The sequence below is a fragment of the Poeciliopsis prolifica genome, unplaced genomic scaffold (genome assembly GCF_027474105.1).
Source record: "Poeciliopsis prolifica strain line A6 unplaced genomic scaffold, Auburn_PproV2 SCAFFOLD034, whole genome shotgun sequence".
Lineage (NCBI taxonomy): Eukaryota > Metazoa > Chordata > Actinopteri > Cyprinodontiformes > Poeciliidae > Poeciliopsis > Poeciliopsis prolifica.
In genome coordinates, this window is record NW_026562409.1 from 6,236,772 (window position 1) to 6,252,416 (window position 15,645).

Genomic DNA, 15,645 nt, shown 5'->3' on the forward strand with positions numbered 1-15,645 from the left:
TTTTTCAAAATAAAAGCTAAACTAAGAGACGTCTCGAGGCATTACTTTTGGACCAATGGAGCCTACAGTTCGTGGTCACGTGACTTGTGAACGCGTCAATCGATACTCGTTACCAGGAGGATCCTTCCGCCTTGGTGAGTTGCGTTTACTCCTTCTTTCCTCGGAGCACTCTACAAACAACCGAGAGGAAATTGAACGGGGAAGCAAAGAGGAGAAAGGATACAGTCCATACTTTAATAGTAAGAAAACTGACCAATGTGACTATAAGAGGTTTGAACCTAATCTAATGTAGTGTTGACGTGCTACGGTGGCAAAAGTTGCTAAATGTTGCTCAACAGGTGGGCTAAATAGTCAATAGTTTTAACAGAGTTAGCTAGTTTTAATTGATATTTAAAGTGTTATAGGTACTTAAGTGAAGTACACGACACAGTTAACATTAGCTTGAGTGAAACTGATGTTTACTTTTCGGTTTAGCAAAGACGGATAAGGCTAGTGGAGCCGAGCTGTCGATTTTAGCTGTGGCTAATTGGCTAATAAAATTAGCTTTAGGTTTACTCTGTTGACGTTAGTTAAATAGCTTTGTTTGTGGAAGTCGCTGTAAAAAAATGGCATGTCAGTTTAGTTTGTTGGGTAGTCCTTGTTGGGTCACGGCTATTCGGGGGTTGAGAAATTGGGACAACGTCCTAATATTTTTCAGTACTTATTGAGTAAATAAAAAAAAAAAAAACGAGGCATTATTCAGGTAACTATGTAGAAAAGAAAGAGTTGACGGGTTTATATCGCGTTGATGGGGCTGCTGTTGAGTCTTGAACAAGTCAGCTGACTCATTGTAATCCCCGGATTAGCACTGTGTGGTCCTTATGCATTTTAGCTTCACGGTATTCAAATAATCCTGATATTTAAAGTGGATTTTGTGTAAGAAGCTGCACAAAATTGCTAAATTTAACAATAAATTTAGCAAGAGCCAATCAGTAAGTGCTAACACATTTCACTTCAACCAGATTCTTTGAGCCTTTTTAATGTTTTGTCACATGTCCACGAACAGTGTTGTTATGGGTATATGATTTGGGTGCAGCACAACAGTGTAAAAGTGACACTCGACTGTTTACGGACCTCCGCCATTAGGGATGGAGTGCAGAAATGCTATGAATGGCTGATCTGTTAAATTATTTCAGTTAATATCCACAGTCAATAATGAATGCTCTCTTTCCATAGATCTTGATTGAGTTTAGAGTGCTGGGCACTCCCAGCCATCAACATCATGGGGGAACTCTTTAGAAGTGAAGAGATGACCTTGGCCCAGCTCTTCCTCCAATCAGAAGCTGCCTACTGCTGTGTCAGTGAACTGGGAGAGATTGGGATGGTGCAGTTCCGTGATGTAAGTACACAATACTTTTTGTCTTTGGATTTTCCTATCTGAAAGTGTAGTTTTCAATGTTGCAGAAAAACTAGTCATCTTTGTTTAGGTGAAACTTTGGCTACATTAGTAGTGCTATTTAGATGATAGATGACCTTTGGGTCATGTGCTCACAGCTGACTATTCGTTCCAGGCATGATAAAACCCTTTTCTCACTAGTCTCAAGGCAGTCTGTTGTCTGTGAATATAGGATGAGTGTAACAGAAAAATCCTCTGCAACAGCTTGAGACCTTATCAGGCTTTAACACCTTCCAGCAGTTGTAAAAAATTAATAGCTCAATCAAGCTAGTTTGTTTGTCACTGAACTCTGTTCTTCTTTTTTTGTTGTTTTGAAGCTCAATCCTGATGTAAACGTCTTCCAGAGAAAGTTTGTTAATGAAGTGCGGCGATGTGAGGAGATGGATCGCAAACTGAGTGAGCTTTTCTTCTTGTACAATAAACTTTTTAGAAATTCAGGAGCAATTGATTTTGTCAGTTTTAACATTAAAAACACTGTTTGACATGCTTTAAACCTTCTGCTTTTTGTGAAATTCCATTGTTTTTAAGTTTGCTTATTCGGCTTTCACAATTGTTTGACAGGATTTGTTGAAAAAGAAATCAAGAAGGCCAACATTCCGATAATGGACACAGGAGAAAACCCTGAAGTTCCTTTTCCAAGGGACATGATTGATCTGGAGGTAATTGCTTTCTTCTGTTTTTAGAAGCCATCACACAGCGAGACTTTATTTTTTATGTTTGTTTTTCAATTAATCATGTGATTAATGTTGGAGTCCAATGCATTTCATTAGCTGAAGTCATAAAACAATAAAGATGGCTACTAGAACACAGTAAGTGGAGGATGAGTTTCATAAGTTTATTGCAAGATTTATAAAAAATACTAAAATCATGCTTTGAATACAGAGTAAGTATACGACACAGGTTGAGTCACTTAATAAAATAATTGCGCTTTTGATTATTAGTACTAGTTTTTTAAAATATTTTTCATGTTTAAAAATTGCCTTCAAAATATAGTTATGAACTGCAGAGTTCTTACAAATGAAGGTCTGGATCCTTACGCTCTCTTTTTACATTGTCCCTTACAGGCTACATTTGAGAAGCTCGAGAATGAGCTGAAGGAAATAAACACCAACCAGGAGGCCCTGAAGAAGAACTTCCTGGAATTGACTGAACTCAAGCACATTTTGCACCGTACTCAGCAGTTTTTCAATGAGGTCAGTTTTATTTCTGTTACAGACCTTTGAAGTGTTGTTTTTTTGCTTCTTGGTTTTCAGCATTACGTTTTTATTAAGAAACAGATGGTTGTGAATTTGGTAGTTGTTTCTGTGGAAGATTGCAACACCTTAAATTAAATCTACATGTAGCTTCAATTGCTCATGTTTTATTTATATAGTACCTCAAATACTCAAAAACTAAGACATGATAAAATCAGTATTTTAACTACATCAATATATTAATAAGTTGTGTTCCCTAATTGACTTATTCATGCTTTTTGACTGTACCACATTTCACAGCTGTCAGCACTGCTCTCATAAAAAATCACTTATTTCTCCTCTATATTAACAAAAGGTGTTTTCAGTCATAAGCTTTCATAGTTTTTCACATGACTGCAGCGTCTAGCCTAGTCAGTCATTATAGTAAATGCACTGTTTGGTGTGTCAACCCAGTGGTATTAAATGCCAGATTCTGTATGTGCTTAAGCAACCTTTGGCCAACGTTATTTCCACTTCACTGCCTTGACAAGCAAAATTGTGTCAACTGACAGCGCAGAGGGATCTTTTACAACTTCTTTAGATGAATCATTGACATAAATCAGAGCTCATAACAAGTAGATGGTCAGCTGCTAATTGAATAGAAACTCCTCTGACTAAGTTTCTTTTAATAAGGTTTTTTATAAAAGTGGGATCTAATAAATGTGTGCACATTAAATCAAATCTGGGAGTCAGTATGATGACTTAATGTGTAATGTGGTTTGTTTTTCTGTTCAACAGATGGAAGATCCCAGTTTGCTTGAAGAGTCCTCCATACTCCTGGATCCCAATGAGCCAGCCAGAGTAGCTCCTCTCAGACTTGGGTGAGTCAGATTTCTACACTTGTGTAATTTAAAAGGATTAAGATGTTTTCTCCGTCTCATTTTGAGGATTTTCAGCTTTGCTTTTTGGGTCGCAAACACCCCCCACACATTACGTTTTTAAGCTCTTTTTCAGACAGGAGGGATGATCCTCTAAAGCAAAAAAATCACTCTAAATAGCAAATTCCACTCATTTATATCTATTTTAAGCATAGGAAAAGAATTAAATAAAAATCAAATGGAGAAAAATGAAACTGAACATTGTTTTTCAATGTGTGTGCTGCAGATTTGTTGCTGGAGTCATAGGCAGAGAACGTATTCCCACATTTGAGAGGATGTTGTGGAGAGTTTGCAGAGGAAACGTGTTCCTGCGGCAGGCAGATATAGAAGATCCCCTAGAGGATCCCACCTCAGTCAGTGCTGTTCATAAACAGTTTTATCAGATGTTTAGAGTTTTACTCTGATTTCTAACCTAGCAATGTTTTCTCAGGGTGACCAGGTCCACAAGTCCGTCTTCATCATATTTTTTCAGGGAGACCAGCTGAAGAATAGAGTTAAGAAAATCTGTGAGGGGTAAGTGACTCAGCATCGCAACAATGTGAGGGATGACCTTTTCATAACTAATAGATTTCTTTTGCTTTTTAATTCGTCCTTAGATTCAGAGCAACATTATACCCATGTCCAGAAACCCCCCAGGAGAGAAAAGAGATGCTTGCAGGAGTGAATGCTCGCATTGATGACCTGCAAATGGTGAATAAACCTTCAGAAAAATAGACTTTTTTTGCTGTAGTGACTGTTTTTGTTTCTATTTCTGTTCAGATTTTAAATTTCTTTATATTCTAGCTAGCTATCTGATATTACTAAACCTTCTTTCTTTGTACTAACTGATAACTACTAAATTTGTCCACTAGAAGCACATTTTGTTGTATAGGTTGCTCCTCCTAAGTAAAGTAGCCTGGGACAATCTATCATTTTTCTTTACTGAATAAAGATTAATCACTCTTTTTTTTTTTTTACATTCATTACAATATTTTTTGACATAAGTCTTAGCAGATAGTCTGATTATTTACTTTAAGAATAACATGATCACAATATGGAATAACAGAATTCCAGCATGACATAAAATATTGGGAAAAGCTCAACACCTGCTGGGAAACTTTGTGGATGGACTGATATTCTTCTTAGTACATGTGAGCAGAAGTTATTTAGAGTGCTGTCTGCAGAATGAGACATTGCCTCGACAGCAAGTGTGCGCACAGTGCTTGAATGTCCTGCTATTTGCTGATCAGGGCTTAGTGTTGAATGTGATTCATACGGCAGCACACATGAGGGTATTTTTGATATCTATTATGGAAACATCCAGTGGATGAGATAGCTGGTTAATTGTAAGCACAACTCGATGTTGGTGTTTTATCCTGTTTGGAGCAAAATCCAAGTTTTTCAGGGTAAAAGGGGAAATCTTCCTTAGGGAGGGACCAAGGATGCATCTTGATCTTAGCCATCTCACCTCACCAGTGATATGAAAAAAATTTAATAATTAGTTTTTTGTTCATTTTGTTTTGCAATGGACATATGCTTTGCAGAAATGAGCAAGCGAATTTACGAATTCACTTCATGCAAATGGATGTTTCCTAATATAACAAGTTTGCTTTAAATTCAGTAGTTGCAGAAAGTTGTAATGAAAACTTTTTTATGATAAAATACTCAATATTCATTTGTGGGTTTCAACAAAGCAAGCTGTGGTATACCTTTACATGTCTTTTAAGCTTCCTGTAGCTCATATGTCTAAGTATATAATTAGAGTCGATACACTCATGTGGGAAATGTCTGTTGCTCATAAAGGTTCTGAACCAGACTGAAGATCACAGGCAGAGGGTCCTGCAGGCTGCAGCCAAGACCGTCAGAGTGTGGTTCATTAAGGTGAGGAAGATGAAGGCCATCTACCACACCCTCAACCTCTGCAACATTGATGTCACACAGAAGTGTCTGATTGCCGAGGTGTGGTGTCCTGTGTCTGACATGGACTCCATCCAGTTTGCACTTCGAAGAGGAACGGTGAGTAAACTTGAGGGTTGGGGGTATTTCTGCATTCTGCTGTATATTTTTAAACTAGAGTGAAAGCGTTTGTCTTGGGTTTTGTTTTCCTTAGGAGAAGAGTGGCTCCACCGTGCCTTCCATTCTCAATCGAATGCAAACCAAACAGACCCCACCCACGTATAACAAGACAAACAAGTTCACCTCTGGATTCCAGAACATTGTGGATGCTTATGGGATTGGCAGCTACCGTGAAATAAACCCAGGTTCTGATGGTTTCTCACACTTTCTGTCCTCATTTATTTTTGGTTATCCATTCTCACCTTGTTGGCACATGCTCATTGACATGTTTCACTCGTTTCATGTACAACCACATTCGTCACCCCCGTCCTCTTCGTTTGATGCCTCCCTTCATGTCTTCAGCGCCATACACCATTATTACCTTCCCCTTCCTATTTGCTGTCATGTTTGGTGACTTGGGCCATGGGACACTCATGACCTGCGCTGCTCTCTACCTTGTGATAAGAGAAAGCAGGCTGATGGCCCAGAAGAATGATAATGAGGTATGGATTGTTTCGCCTTCACCTCATCAATCCCAGTCTACTGAGCCACAGAGAATCTGTAGTATTTTACTAAACCTGATCACTTGAGTCAACATGCTTGTTTTAAATCCTCCTTTTTTTTCCTTGAATTGATTCCTCATTTTTTGTTGCAGATATTCAACATGGTGTTTGCAGGACGCTATATTATACTGCTGATGGGAATATTCTCAATGTACACTGGTGTTATTTACAACGACTGCTTCTCAAAGTCTCTGAATTTCTTTGGCTCTGGATGGAGCGTGAGACCCATGTTTAAAGGAGGCAACTGGACGTAAGTGTCACAGATAAAAATGTACTCAGCATTGCATTAAAAGTAACATCACTGATGTGCATTTACTGTTTTCCAGCTGATGCTAGGAGCCAAAACTGGAATTCTTTAGAACGACAAAGAAAATATTTATTAGACTGCTGTTGTGTCACTGTTTTTTTTTTTTGATCCAGTTGAAGTAAACTAAACGGATCTGTGTTTCTTGTCTTTTCTTTAGACCTGACACACTTGAAGGCAACACAGCCTTGCAGTTGGATCCTGCAGTGGAGGGAGTTTTTAAAGGGCCATACCCAATTGGAATTGATCCAGTAAATCTTTTGGATTTATTTAACAATTTCTTTTATTTGTTTGTTTTCTTTTGATCTTTTTAATGCTGCTTCTTTAAAATGAACTTTTCCTACTTTAACTAGGTTTATATACTTGAGATGCACCAGTTAACTGGCCAAAGTTTTCCCTTCTGTCTGATCAGGCAGAATTACCACAATTATTAGGCTACAAATGCATCATCATTATATACTTGATGTACATTTTTGAAGTTGTATGGAAATATGGAAAGATACAACTACAAAAAAGAAGTATTTTTGTTTATTGAATGGCTTTGGAAATCGTCACAAATTGTTAATTTTTAAGTCATCATCTGTTTCAGCATAAACTAAAAGAACAAATTATTAATATTAAGTAATGAGAGTTATTTTCATGATTCCTATGACCTAAGTGCACAATTCTCTAAAGCAACGTGGGACATTTTCTAAAATTGCAATACATTGCTACTCCACAATAATTTGCATTACTATTTTAGAGTGGAAATAGGTTTCAGCACAAGCATAAAGTAATGCAAATCAGGTTTACGATGCAGTTCTCAGTCTTTTTTCCATCTGGTAAAAAATTTTTAATAGCTGTTTCTGCACATACTGCCTGATCAGCCACATGCAATGTCAAACTTATTGAATTTTATGCCTTTTATATTTTTTGATGTCATTTTCTGGTCCTCAAGAATATAAATATAATGTGATTGGTTTTTTTTACGTTTTATTGGTCTGTCAAATCTGCAACTCATTTTGTCACCTGATTGGTAGATCTCTAATCATTACAAAATTTAATCTGCTACACTTGGTTCTACAACTATTTTTTTTTGTATTTTTCTCAGATATGGAGTATTTCTGTCAACAAGTTGACATTTTTGAACTCCTTCAAGATGAAGATGTCTGTTATCTTAGGAGTCATCCACATGCTATTTGGAGTCACTCTAAGTCTCTTCAATCATCTGTGAGTTGAAGTCTTTGTTTGGTTTCTGTTTCGTCAGATTAAAGAACAAACTGATGGAATGATGTGCATTTTTGCAGGTATTTCAAAAAGCCACTGAACATCTACTTGGGATTCATTCCAGAGATTGTCTTCATGTCCAGTCTGTTTGGCTACTTGGTCATTCTGATTTTCTACAAATGGGTGTCTTATGACGCCCGCACCTCCAGAGATGCTCCCAGTCTCCTCATTGCCTTCATTAACATGTTTCTCTTCAGCTACAATGACCCCAGTACCAAACCTCTTTACAGGGGGCAGGTTAGACCTACTATGTAAAAATTATGACTTTTAGATTAGGGTTAAGCATAGGAAGCTGATTTTTTTTTCTGGTTTTCTCTGTTGTCTCTGTAGATGGGGCTGCAAACATTCTTGGTCATAATTGCCTTAGCATGTGTTCCATGCATGTTGGTCGTGAAAACTCTGGTTTTACGGAGACAGTATTTGTGGCAAAAACATCTGGTAAGATCAAACTGTCTTGGAGTTGAGGATCATCTATCCTTGGGCTGAAATGATTAATTGTGGTAATTGTTAATTTGAATGAACAGACTCAAAAAGACCATTTGTTGAAAGAACAATACACTTGGAGAAAAACTGTACATATATAGTTTTAGCTTTACCCGGTTCAAATTCTTAAAAAAAAAAAAAAAAAAAAAAAAAAAATATATAATATATATATATATATATATATATATATATATATACAATATCATGCAAACTTGGCTATACAGATATTGATACCCAGACTTGAATGAAAAATCTGCTGTATGTGCCCATTTTTTTGTGATTAATCTTTAATAATAATTAGTTGCAGGCCTAATTTATTCCTTTTTAACTCCTTGTTCTTCAGGGCACACAGAACTTTGGAGGAGTCCGAGTGGGCAACGGTCCCACCGAGGACGAGGCGGAAATCATCCAGCACGACCAGCTCGCACAGCAGTCTGAGGATGAACCAGAGGTAAGTTAAATGTCGTTCCAACGACAATTCATATTTATATTTGAAATGATTTCGTATGGATTTCTTACAATGCAGAAGGAACAGCAGTTCAGCAGTTTGTTGAGAGAGGAGATGGCAGTAAAATGATCCCCTCACACGTTTGAATAATTCAGCCACTCAGCCATAGCTGGAACCTAATCTCATGTTTCCACTTCCACTGTGGTAAAACTAAACATCAATTATGGATAAGGGTGGATTGTTGTTCCTTCTTTTCATATTTTTCTTGATGCTTATGTCATTTTATTTCTATGCTTGCAACTTTCTGTGACATGCTGTTCAGTCATCCTGCTGCTCTTATAGCCTAGTTATCTATTTAAATTTAAACAGATAACCTAGTTTTGCGTGTTTGTGTGTGGGCAGGATGCTGAAATGCCCAAATGTGTAATGGTTTTCTTCTACTTTTCTTGATGTTTGTCTCTTGATGTGTTTTCAATAACCAAGAGTTCCCTTTTGTTACCTGCTTTCAAGGCCCCTGAGGAGGAAGAGGTAGGACCGGAGTTAATGCTGCACCTTTTTCACTTCCTGCAAAACATGCATGTCTCGGGTTTTCTTTTCTCACTGCAACTCGCCTCGTCGGCTTTTACCCTTAGGTTTGTTGGTTGTGGGTATGTTTGGATATGCCGGTGCGTTGTAGGTGTTTCATCAGACGTGGGTCATCAGTAGATCAATGCTTCCCTGAGGTCTCGGTGACGTGCATGACGCATCAGTAGAGCAGCTGATACTTTGGGTTCACAGGGTCCAAAGAGGACAATTCCTCTACTAATTTGGAGGTTGCTTCATTTATAACAACAGCTCCCCTGTTAGTTACTCTAACGATCATGCACGTACAGTGGGCCAGATTCTTTCTTTTGTGGGCTGCAGGACTTGTAGACATTCTGCTTCAACTGTCTTGCTCACCTGTTTGTTTGTGTTTCCACAGTTTAACTTTGCAGATATGGCTGTGCATCAGGCCATTCACACCATTGAGTACTGCCTTGGTTGCATCTCTAACACTGCTTCCTATCTGCGGCTCTGGGCCCTCAGTCTCGCTCATGCCCGTAAGTAACAACACAACACACATACACATTTTTAGAAACATGTTGTTAAACCCATAAACAGGCATTTTTGATTATTTCTTTTTAAATGTCTTGCATGTTTTTATGAACAGAGCTGTCAGAGGTGCTTTGGTCCATGGTGATGCGCCTCGGCCTTTCATCTCGAAACTTTGGCGGTTTCATCCTTCTGGCCATCATCTTTTACTTTTTTGCTGTTCTGTCAGTTGCCATTCTGCTCATTATGGAAGGACTGTCTGCCTTTCTGCATGCACTTCGACTGCACTGGTAAGTTTTCTATCCATCGATGTTCTGTGTAACAATTTACCCAGTACTGCTAATGCTTTGACATTCGTGAATACTACAACATTTATATTCTGTTTCATTGTGACATCAATCACTTATTAAATAAATGAATACATCATTTATTTTTTGACTCCTTCATTTTCACGTTGAATGTAAATTAATTTCAGAACGATGGCTCCACCTGGTGGCTACTGAGTTCCTTCTGCAGAGACAAATTCATAATGTGTCTTGCTAAATTATGTCATAAGTAAAGCTGCGTTCCATTTCTGTCAGAAGTTTGAACTCGGAAGATAAAACCGAGTCAACAACTTTCAAATTAACAGGATTCTAATACGGCAGCACCCACTTTTATTGGTTTTGTTTATAAATGCAGATGTTCCATGTAACACTGATTTTTAGATTCACTTGTACAAATGTGTGTTGTAAAATAAAACTGTTTTCACTACATCTTACTATTGTTGATGCGAGAAGCTGCCATAGTTGATCTCTGGCTCTCGGCTGGAAGTCAAAACTCAAAGCGGCATTCCAGAGGATTTTTGTCCAACTCAGAAGTCATCATTTCTAAGTTGGAACGCAGATAGAAAAAAATTGTTAGTGCATTAGGCAGAAAATCTGAATAGTTATTTATGGAACAACTGCTGTAAAAGGTATTGTTTTCTGCAGGTACGTCATTTCTTGGAATCCTATCACTGTTTCAGGATTGATTTCCCTTGTAGGGAATTTGTTTGGGTTATCTTACCAGACAATGAGGTCAAAGCAGAAAAATAACATTTTGTTCCTTAGAAAAAGCCTGAATCTATTTAGATGTTAGATATGTAGTCAAAGAGTGAATGTTGTGCTCCCCAGAAAATCTGACCCATATTTTAAAAATGTTTTAAATGTTCATCTACTTTCTTTTTATTTTTATTTATTTATTTTTTTTTTTACAACAGTCAGACTTAGGAATGATGGGTATTCCTGACTCCTTAGCTTAAAGGTCATCCAGCTGTCGTTTCAGACTGGACGTTTAAAAATAGCTCCTGATCATTTTCCTGAAGCGAGGAGTATTGGGTGTCTCTGGCTCCAGAGCCAGATTCATGATATAAACAAGACAGACTGCAGGTTGGAATCAGGAGCAGGGGTCACGGGCTTTGACTGCTCCATTCAGTTTTGCTCCAGCTGCTATCCATCACCACTGTATTCCTGACAAGGTTATTATCTGAAACGCTTCTTGCTTAATGGTTTTTCACTGTATCTCCTATTTCCTCCCACAGGGTTGAGTTCCAGAACAAATTCTACGCAGGTCAGGGCTTCAAATTTCTTCCGTTCACCTTTGAAAGCATCTTAGAGGGAAGATTTGAAGAATGAAATGGCTTTGTTTACACCTGGTTCTCTCATAACTTGAGTGTTGTCCAAAAGTGTTTTTCTTTGTACTTGTTTGTGCGTGTGTGATTAAATCTCCAGGTTACTAGAAGAACTCTGGTAACGACTCATGACTTGGTGATCCTATAGTATCTCTATTTAATCTCTTATTTCCTTTAATATTATTTATATTGTCTTTTTCTTTATAAAACCTGCACTGCTGTTCTTTGTTGAAGGAATCCTCAACATAATATCGCCTCTGCTGAAGTTTAGACAGCGATAGAAATGTTCGTCCTTGTCTTGTCTCCTGTGTTTGTATTTGAAGTTTTTGTTATTGCAGAGAAAACTCACATAGAATTGCAAAACTCTGAATATGAGGGCAAATGCATATAACATAGTACTTAGTGTTTTCCGGTTGGGTATACATGAAAGAGATGAATTATCTGCACAGAGTTCATTTGTAGTATTTCATTACACATTTCTGTAGCCTTAGAAGGGATTTAAAGCAGCAAGCAGACATGTTCAGGTCATTTGTTAGAAATGGTTGACCTTGTCCATAACTATGTCAATAAACTGGGAAGAACTGGTTTAAGTTGTTTTTGTCATCACTTCTCAAGATGTCTGTATCCTGTTGCAACTGAATGTCTGCTTGGCAGACCACTTCCTGCTTTCAAAACCTTTTGAAATTGTGAAAGGCTGTTAAATAATAATAACACCACAAGTATAAGACTTTTTAAACTTGACTTATTTGACTGATTTGTTCCTTATAGTGATAAATGTTACAGTTTTCTACATGGCTTACAGTGTAAAGCATGTACTGTTCGTTAAAGCAGGGGCTTTGATAGTGACGGCAGCTTGGAAGTTCTGAATTCTTTCAAATACGACTCGGACCGAAAATTAAGCGTTTCCGTTCCACTGTTCCTCTGTCTGCTGACTGTTCCCTCTGTCTGCTGACTGTTCCCTCTGTCTGCTGACTGTTCCCTCTGTCGGCAGAGGGAACAGTAGAATGAACTGAACAGACCTGTGCTTTCCTCACAGTTGACCAGCAGATGGCACTGCAACTCAGATCGTTAACTGAAGCAGTTTGGATTCTTTCTCTGTTTTTCCTTCACACTGTTTGACCTTAAATTTTAAATCTAGTGCAAAATATACTTTTATTTAAAAAGATGAATTTAAGCCTGTGTTGGACAGTCAAGATATTTTTATTCTTAAGACACTTGAGATTTCGTATCTGGGCCAAAAGTGGCTCAATACAAGTAAATGATGCAGTTGGAACTTTACTCCACACTTTGTAAATCACCTTCAGACTCCTGAATGGGCTCTACTTCATTATAACCTAAAGGCTATGATTTTACTTGATCTGTTTTGGTGCCAAGCGTTTTTCCTTCCTCTCAACTTTCCATGGATGTGCTTGGATGCTTTACTCTGAATAGGTAGCTTGTTTAGCAATGGTCATTTGAAGCTTACCTTCCTTGTGTACGGTGTCAGTGACTTCCTGTTGGACATTTTTCTAGTGACTGCGAAGGTTATATGTTTATTGTTTTTATGTAATATTTCAATTTTGTGACCAACTACATGTGGGGTTTTAATGAGATGTATGTCATAATAATCAAATATGAGCAGAAATAAATGCATTAAAGTTTCATTATTTAATTTAACCACCAAATTAAAGTCACTTTACAAAGTTAGAAGTTTATATAAATAAACGAGATGTAGTTTTGAATGTCAAAAACCTGCTTTAGGTCTTGCTGTGTTGTTCCTCTTGGGGGCGCTGTTCAACATTTTCTGCTTTGGCAAAAATGTATCATCTTTGTCCCAGTGTTTTGGTTGTAATAAATAAAAAAAAATCTACCTTATATATGTAGTTTGTGTTTAAACCAGATCCTATTTATTTAAGTTACTTAAAGGGCGTACCTGTAGAGCAGGAAATAAATGTATAATTATGTATTGTTTAATGACTTTGACTCATTTTTACAGGAAATATTCAATTTAGCATCAAAGCAATTTGAGAAACTGAAATCCAGTGTATTACTGTTGCATTTCCTGCACAAAGCAGAAAATGCATTGTGCAGAATGGTTCTCTCAATGCACCAGCTGACAAATTCACCTGTGCACTGATTCAGTGTTAGAAATAAATAGGCTAATATGAATCTTGTTTATCTAAGTCCTTTACCACAAGGGATAATTTTGTTGTCATTTGTAACATAAAAGCAAAGTGGAAGTATTGGCCTTAAAAAGGGAAATAATTCAACCCATTAAAAGGTGAAAGTAGAGCAATCAAAAAGTCTAAAAAAAGGACTTCTTCCTGGCATCTTGGGAGGCCCGACTATTAAAATCTTCAGCCACTCTGGAATGAGGAACATCATGTTCTCCAGTCACATGTCTCCAGAGGGGGGCTTCTACTTTACAACAGCCCACGGTAATAATAGACCTCTGTATTTATCTTTTAGTTTTTTTCTTAGAAAAGCTCATTTAATTTGATAATTCCCAGTGTGTCATGTATAACTAGGGCTGGGAGCAAGCTTGCATAAGAGTTCCAGATATTCTGCCATGTTTATGCTTTCCGACACCTTAAATTTGCTTTTTAAAAGGAAAAATCCCATTAACAGCAAGCTTTATTATTGTGCCCGGTTATCTGACTGAGTGCACTTTAACTTGGCAGGACAAAGTACAGGAATGTCCAGTTTTTCTAAGTTTATAGTAGATTTTTCTTTGGGATAGTGGATGCTTTTGCAGCTGTTCTGTGGCTTTGAGCTTTGGTGCTTTCTTGATCTAGGTGCAGAAGATAGAGGAGTCTGTGCTTTTCAATAAGCCAGAAGCAGCTACACCAACATGCTGAGTCTCTCCAGCCAGGAAAGTCCAAAAATACTGAATGTCCCATGAACCGGCTATATTTTTGCTGGCATGATTTGAACATCTTGCACTTCATTGTGCGATGACAGATTGTCTTTCTATGGTAAACTGAAGTTGTGAAATAATGTTCCTCCTTCTTCATAGTTTTACCCACAATTATTTTTCTCTCTATATGGTCAGAAAACTATATATCTAAGAGCAGATATATAGCTTCTGCCTCTGTTGTTATGGAAGTAAATGTGTCTCAAATGCAAAACATGCAATTTACAGGAACCACCACTTCTAAATATTATGCATTTATCAAAATTTTACATAAGAGACCACCTGAATTTGAACTGCATTATTCTTTCAAGGCTTAATTCCTTGGCAGATGTTTTGCTCAGTTTTAAAAGGTTGTAGTGAATTTTCAATGTCTGGAAGAAGTATTGGTTGGAAAATGGAAACTAGAATATATAAAAATATTTATTTTCACTTTCCAATTCCCAATTTTCCATGAAATAGCATTCTACATTTCTCAAATTAAGCTGCTTGTTTGGATTATCCAATGAAGCTTTGAGTTTATCACATTAAGTCAACAGTATTATGATGTAAAGGCACAAACTAAGCATAATATCTTAGATAATTTAACTGAAAACCAGATAGTTACCATTAAAAAAATACATGACTTGAACGTATGCTTGCTCTTACAGTGATGGTGGAAATACAACCTTAAGCTTTTTGACAGACACTTGAAGGTGTTGTGCAAAAACTGATTGATTTTTAGACGAATTCATAACTTAATCTACCTCCCACAATTTATGTGGGAGCACAATTATGCGCTGCATTGTGTCCATCTACCACATGAAATCACAATGAGCGCAACTAAACAAGATAATTTGTTTAGTTGCACAACCTTTGCCACGGATAAAGGTTGCTCATAATGAAGCAGCTATTCAGTTGCTGGAAAATGATTTGAGACAGTTCTGACTCTGGATCTCACACACCCTGCAGATGGGTTGTTTGAACTTCTGCCCTCTGGAAAAGCGCATGGCAGAACAATCAGATTTAGCAGGAGCTTCTTCCTCCAGGCCATCAGGATACCAAACTCTTACATAACTGTGTGTTCTGTACACACGTTTCATACGCAGACTGTCTAATCACATGGGTTTAAATGTCTCAACCTCACATGGATTGTTAACTATTTTGATAATGCTACTATTTTCTGCTAGGTCTTTGCTCTCTTGTATACTTAATTTATTCACTGGTTTTACATCTACAGTAGTTTGCATCGTTTGTAATGTGGGCAATGCCTGCATGTTGTTTTTGCATGCGCTGTCTTTTACATCTTTTCCACTGAGCATGGAGAAAATTTTGTTCAGCTACGTGTATAGCATAAATGACAGTAAAGTTCACATATCTTATCTCATTTAGCAGTTAAAAATTTTGTGTC

General features: G+C 37.4%; 1 protein-coding gene across 4 annotated transcripts; it reads left to right on the top strand.

Moving 5' to 3' along the window:
* Positions 1 to 93: 93 nt before the first annotated feature.
* On the top strand, positions 94 to 11,951 carry atp6v0a1a (ATPase H+ transporting V0 subunit a1a). Of its 4 annotated transcripts, none has more exons than XM_055052095.1 (22): positions 94 to 134; positions 1,216 to 1,378; positions 1,753 to 1,831; positions 1,997 to 2,094; positions 2,500 to 2,628; positions 3,406 to 3,488; positions 3,772 to 3,898; positions 3,976 to 4,058; positions 4,142 to 4,235; positions 5,328 to 5,540; positions 5,635 to 5,785; positions 5,943 to 6,082; positions 6,235 to 6,392; positions 6,607 to 6,697; positions 7,537 to 7,655; positions 7,733 to 7,949; positions 8,043 to 8,150; positions 8,539 to 8,646; positions 9,127 to 9,171; positions 9,605 to 9,722; positions 9,833 to 10,004; positions 11,276 to 11,951. In XM_055052095.1, exons 2-22 carry the CDS (start codon positions 1,262 to 1,264, stop codon positions 11,367 to 11,369), a joined length of 2,544 nt encoding a protein of 847 aa, XP_054908070.1. In that variant the 5' UTR covers positions 94 to 134; positions 1,216 to 1,261; the 3' UTR covers positions 11,370 to 11,951. The 4 variants fall into 4 exon arrangements, with proteins under 4 accessions (XP_054908070.1, XP_054908069.1, XP_054908071.1 ...); XM_055052094.1 differs by lacking the exon at positions 94 to 134 and adding an exon at positions 141 to 239; XM_055052096.1 differs by lacking the exon at positions 94 to 134 and adding an exon at positions 141 to 239 and having other exon boundaries at positions 9,154 to 9,171.
* The last annotated feature ends 3,694 nt before the right edge of the window (positions 11,952 to 15,645 follow it).

Bases quoted from the DNA above. Each gene is read 5' to 3' on its own strand.
- atp6v0a1a (XM_055052095.1), top strand. From the start codon at position 1,262: ATGGGGGAACTCTTTAGAAGTGAAGAGATGACCTTGGCCCAGCTCTTC. The intron at 2,095-2,499 runs GTAATTGCTTTC...TGTCCCTTACAG, and splicing joins GGGACATGATTGATCTGGAG to GCTACATTTGAGAAGCTCGA. The intron at 8,151-8,538 runs GTAAGATCAAAC...CTTGTTCTTCAG, and splicing joins ATTTGTGGCAAAAACATCTG to GGCACACAGAACTTTGGAGG.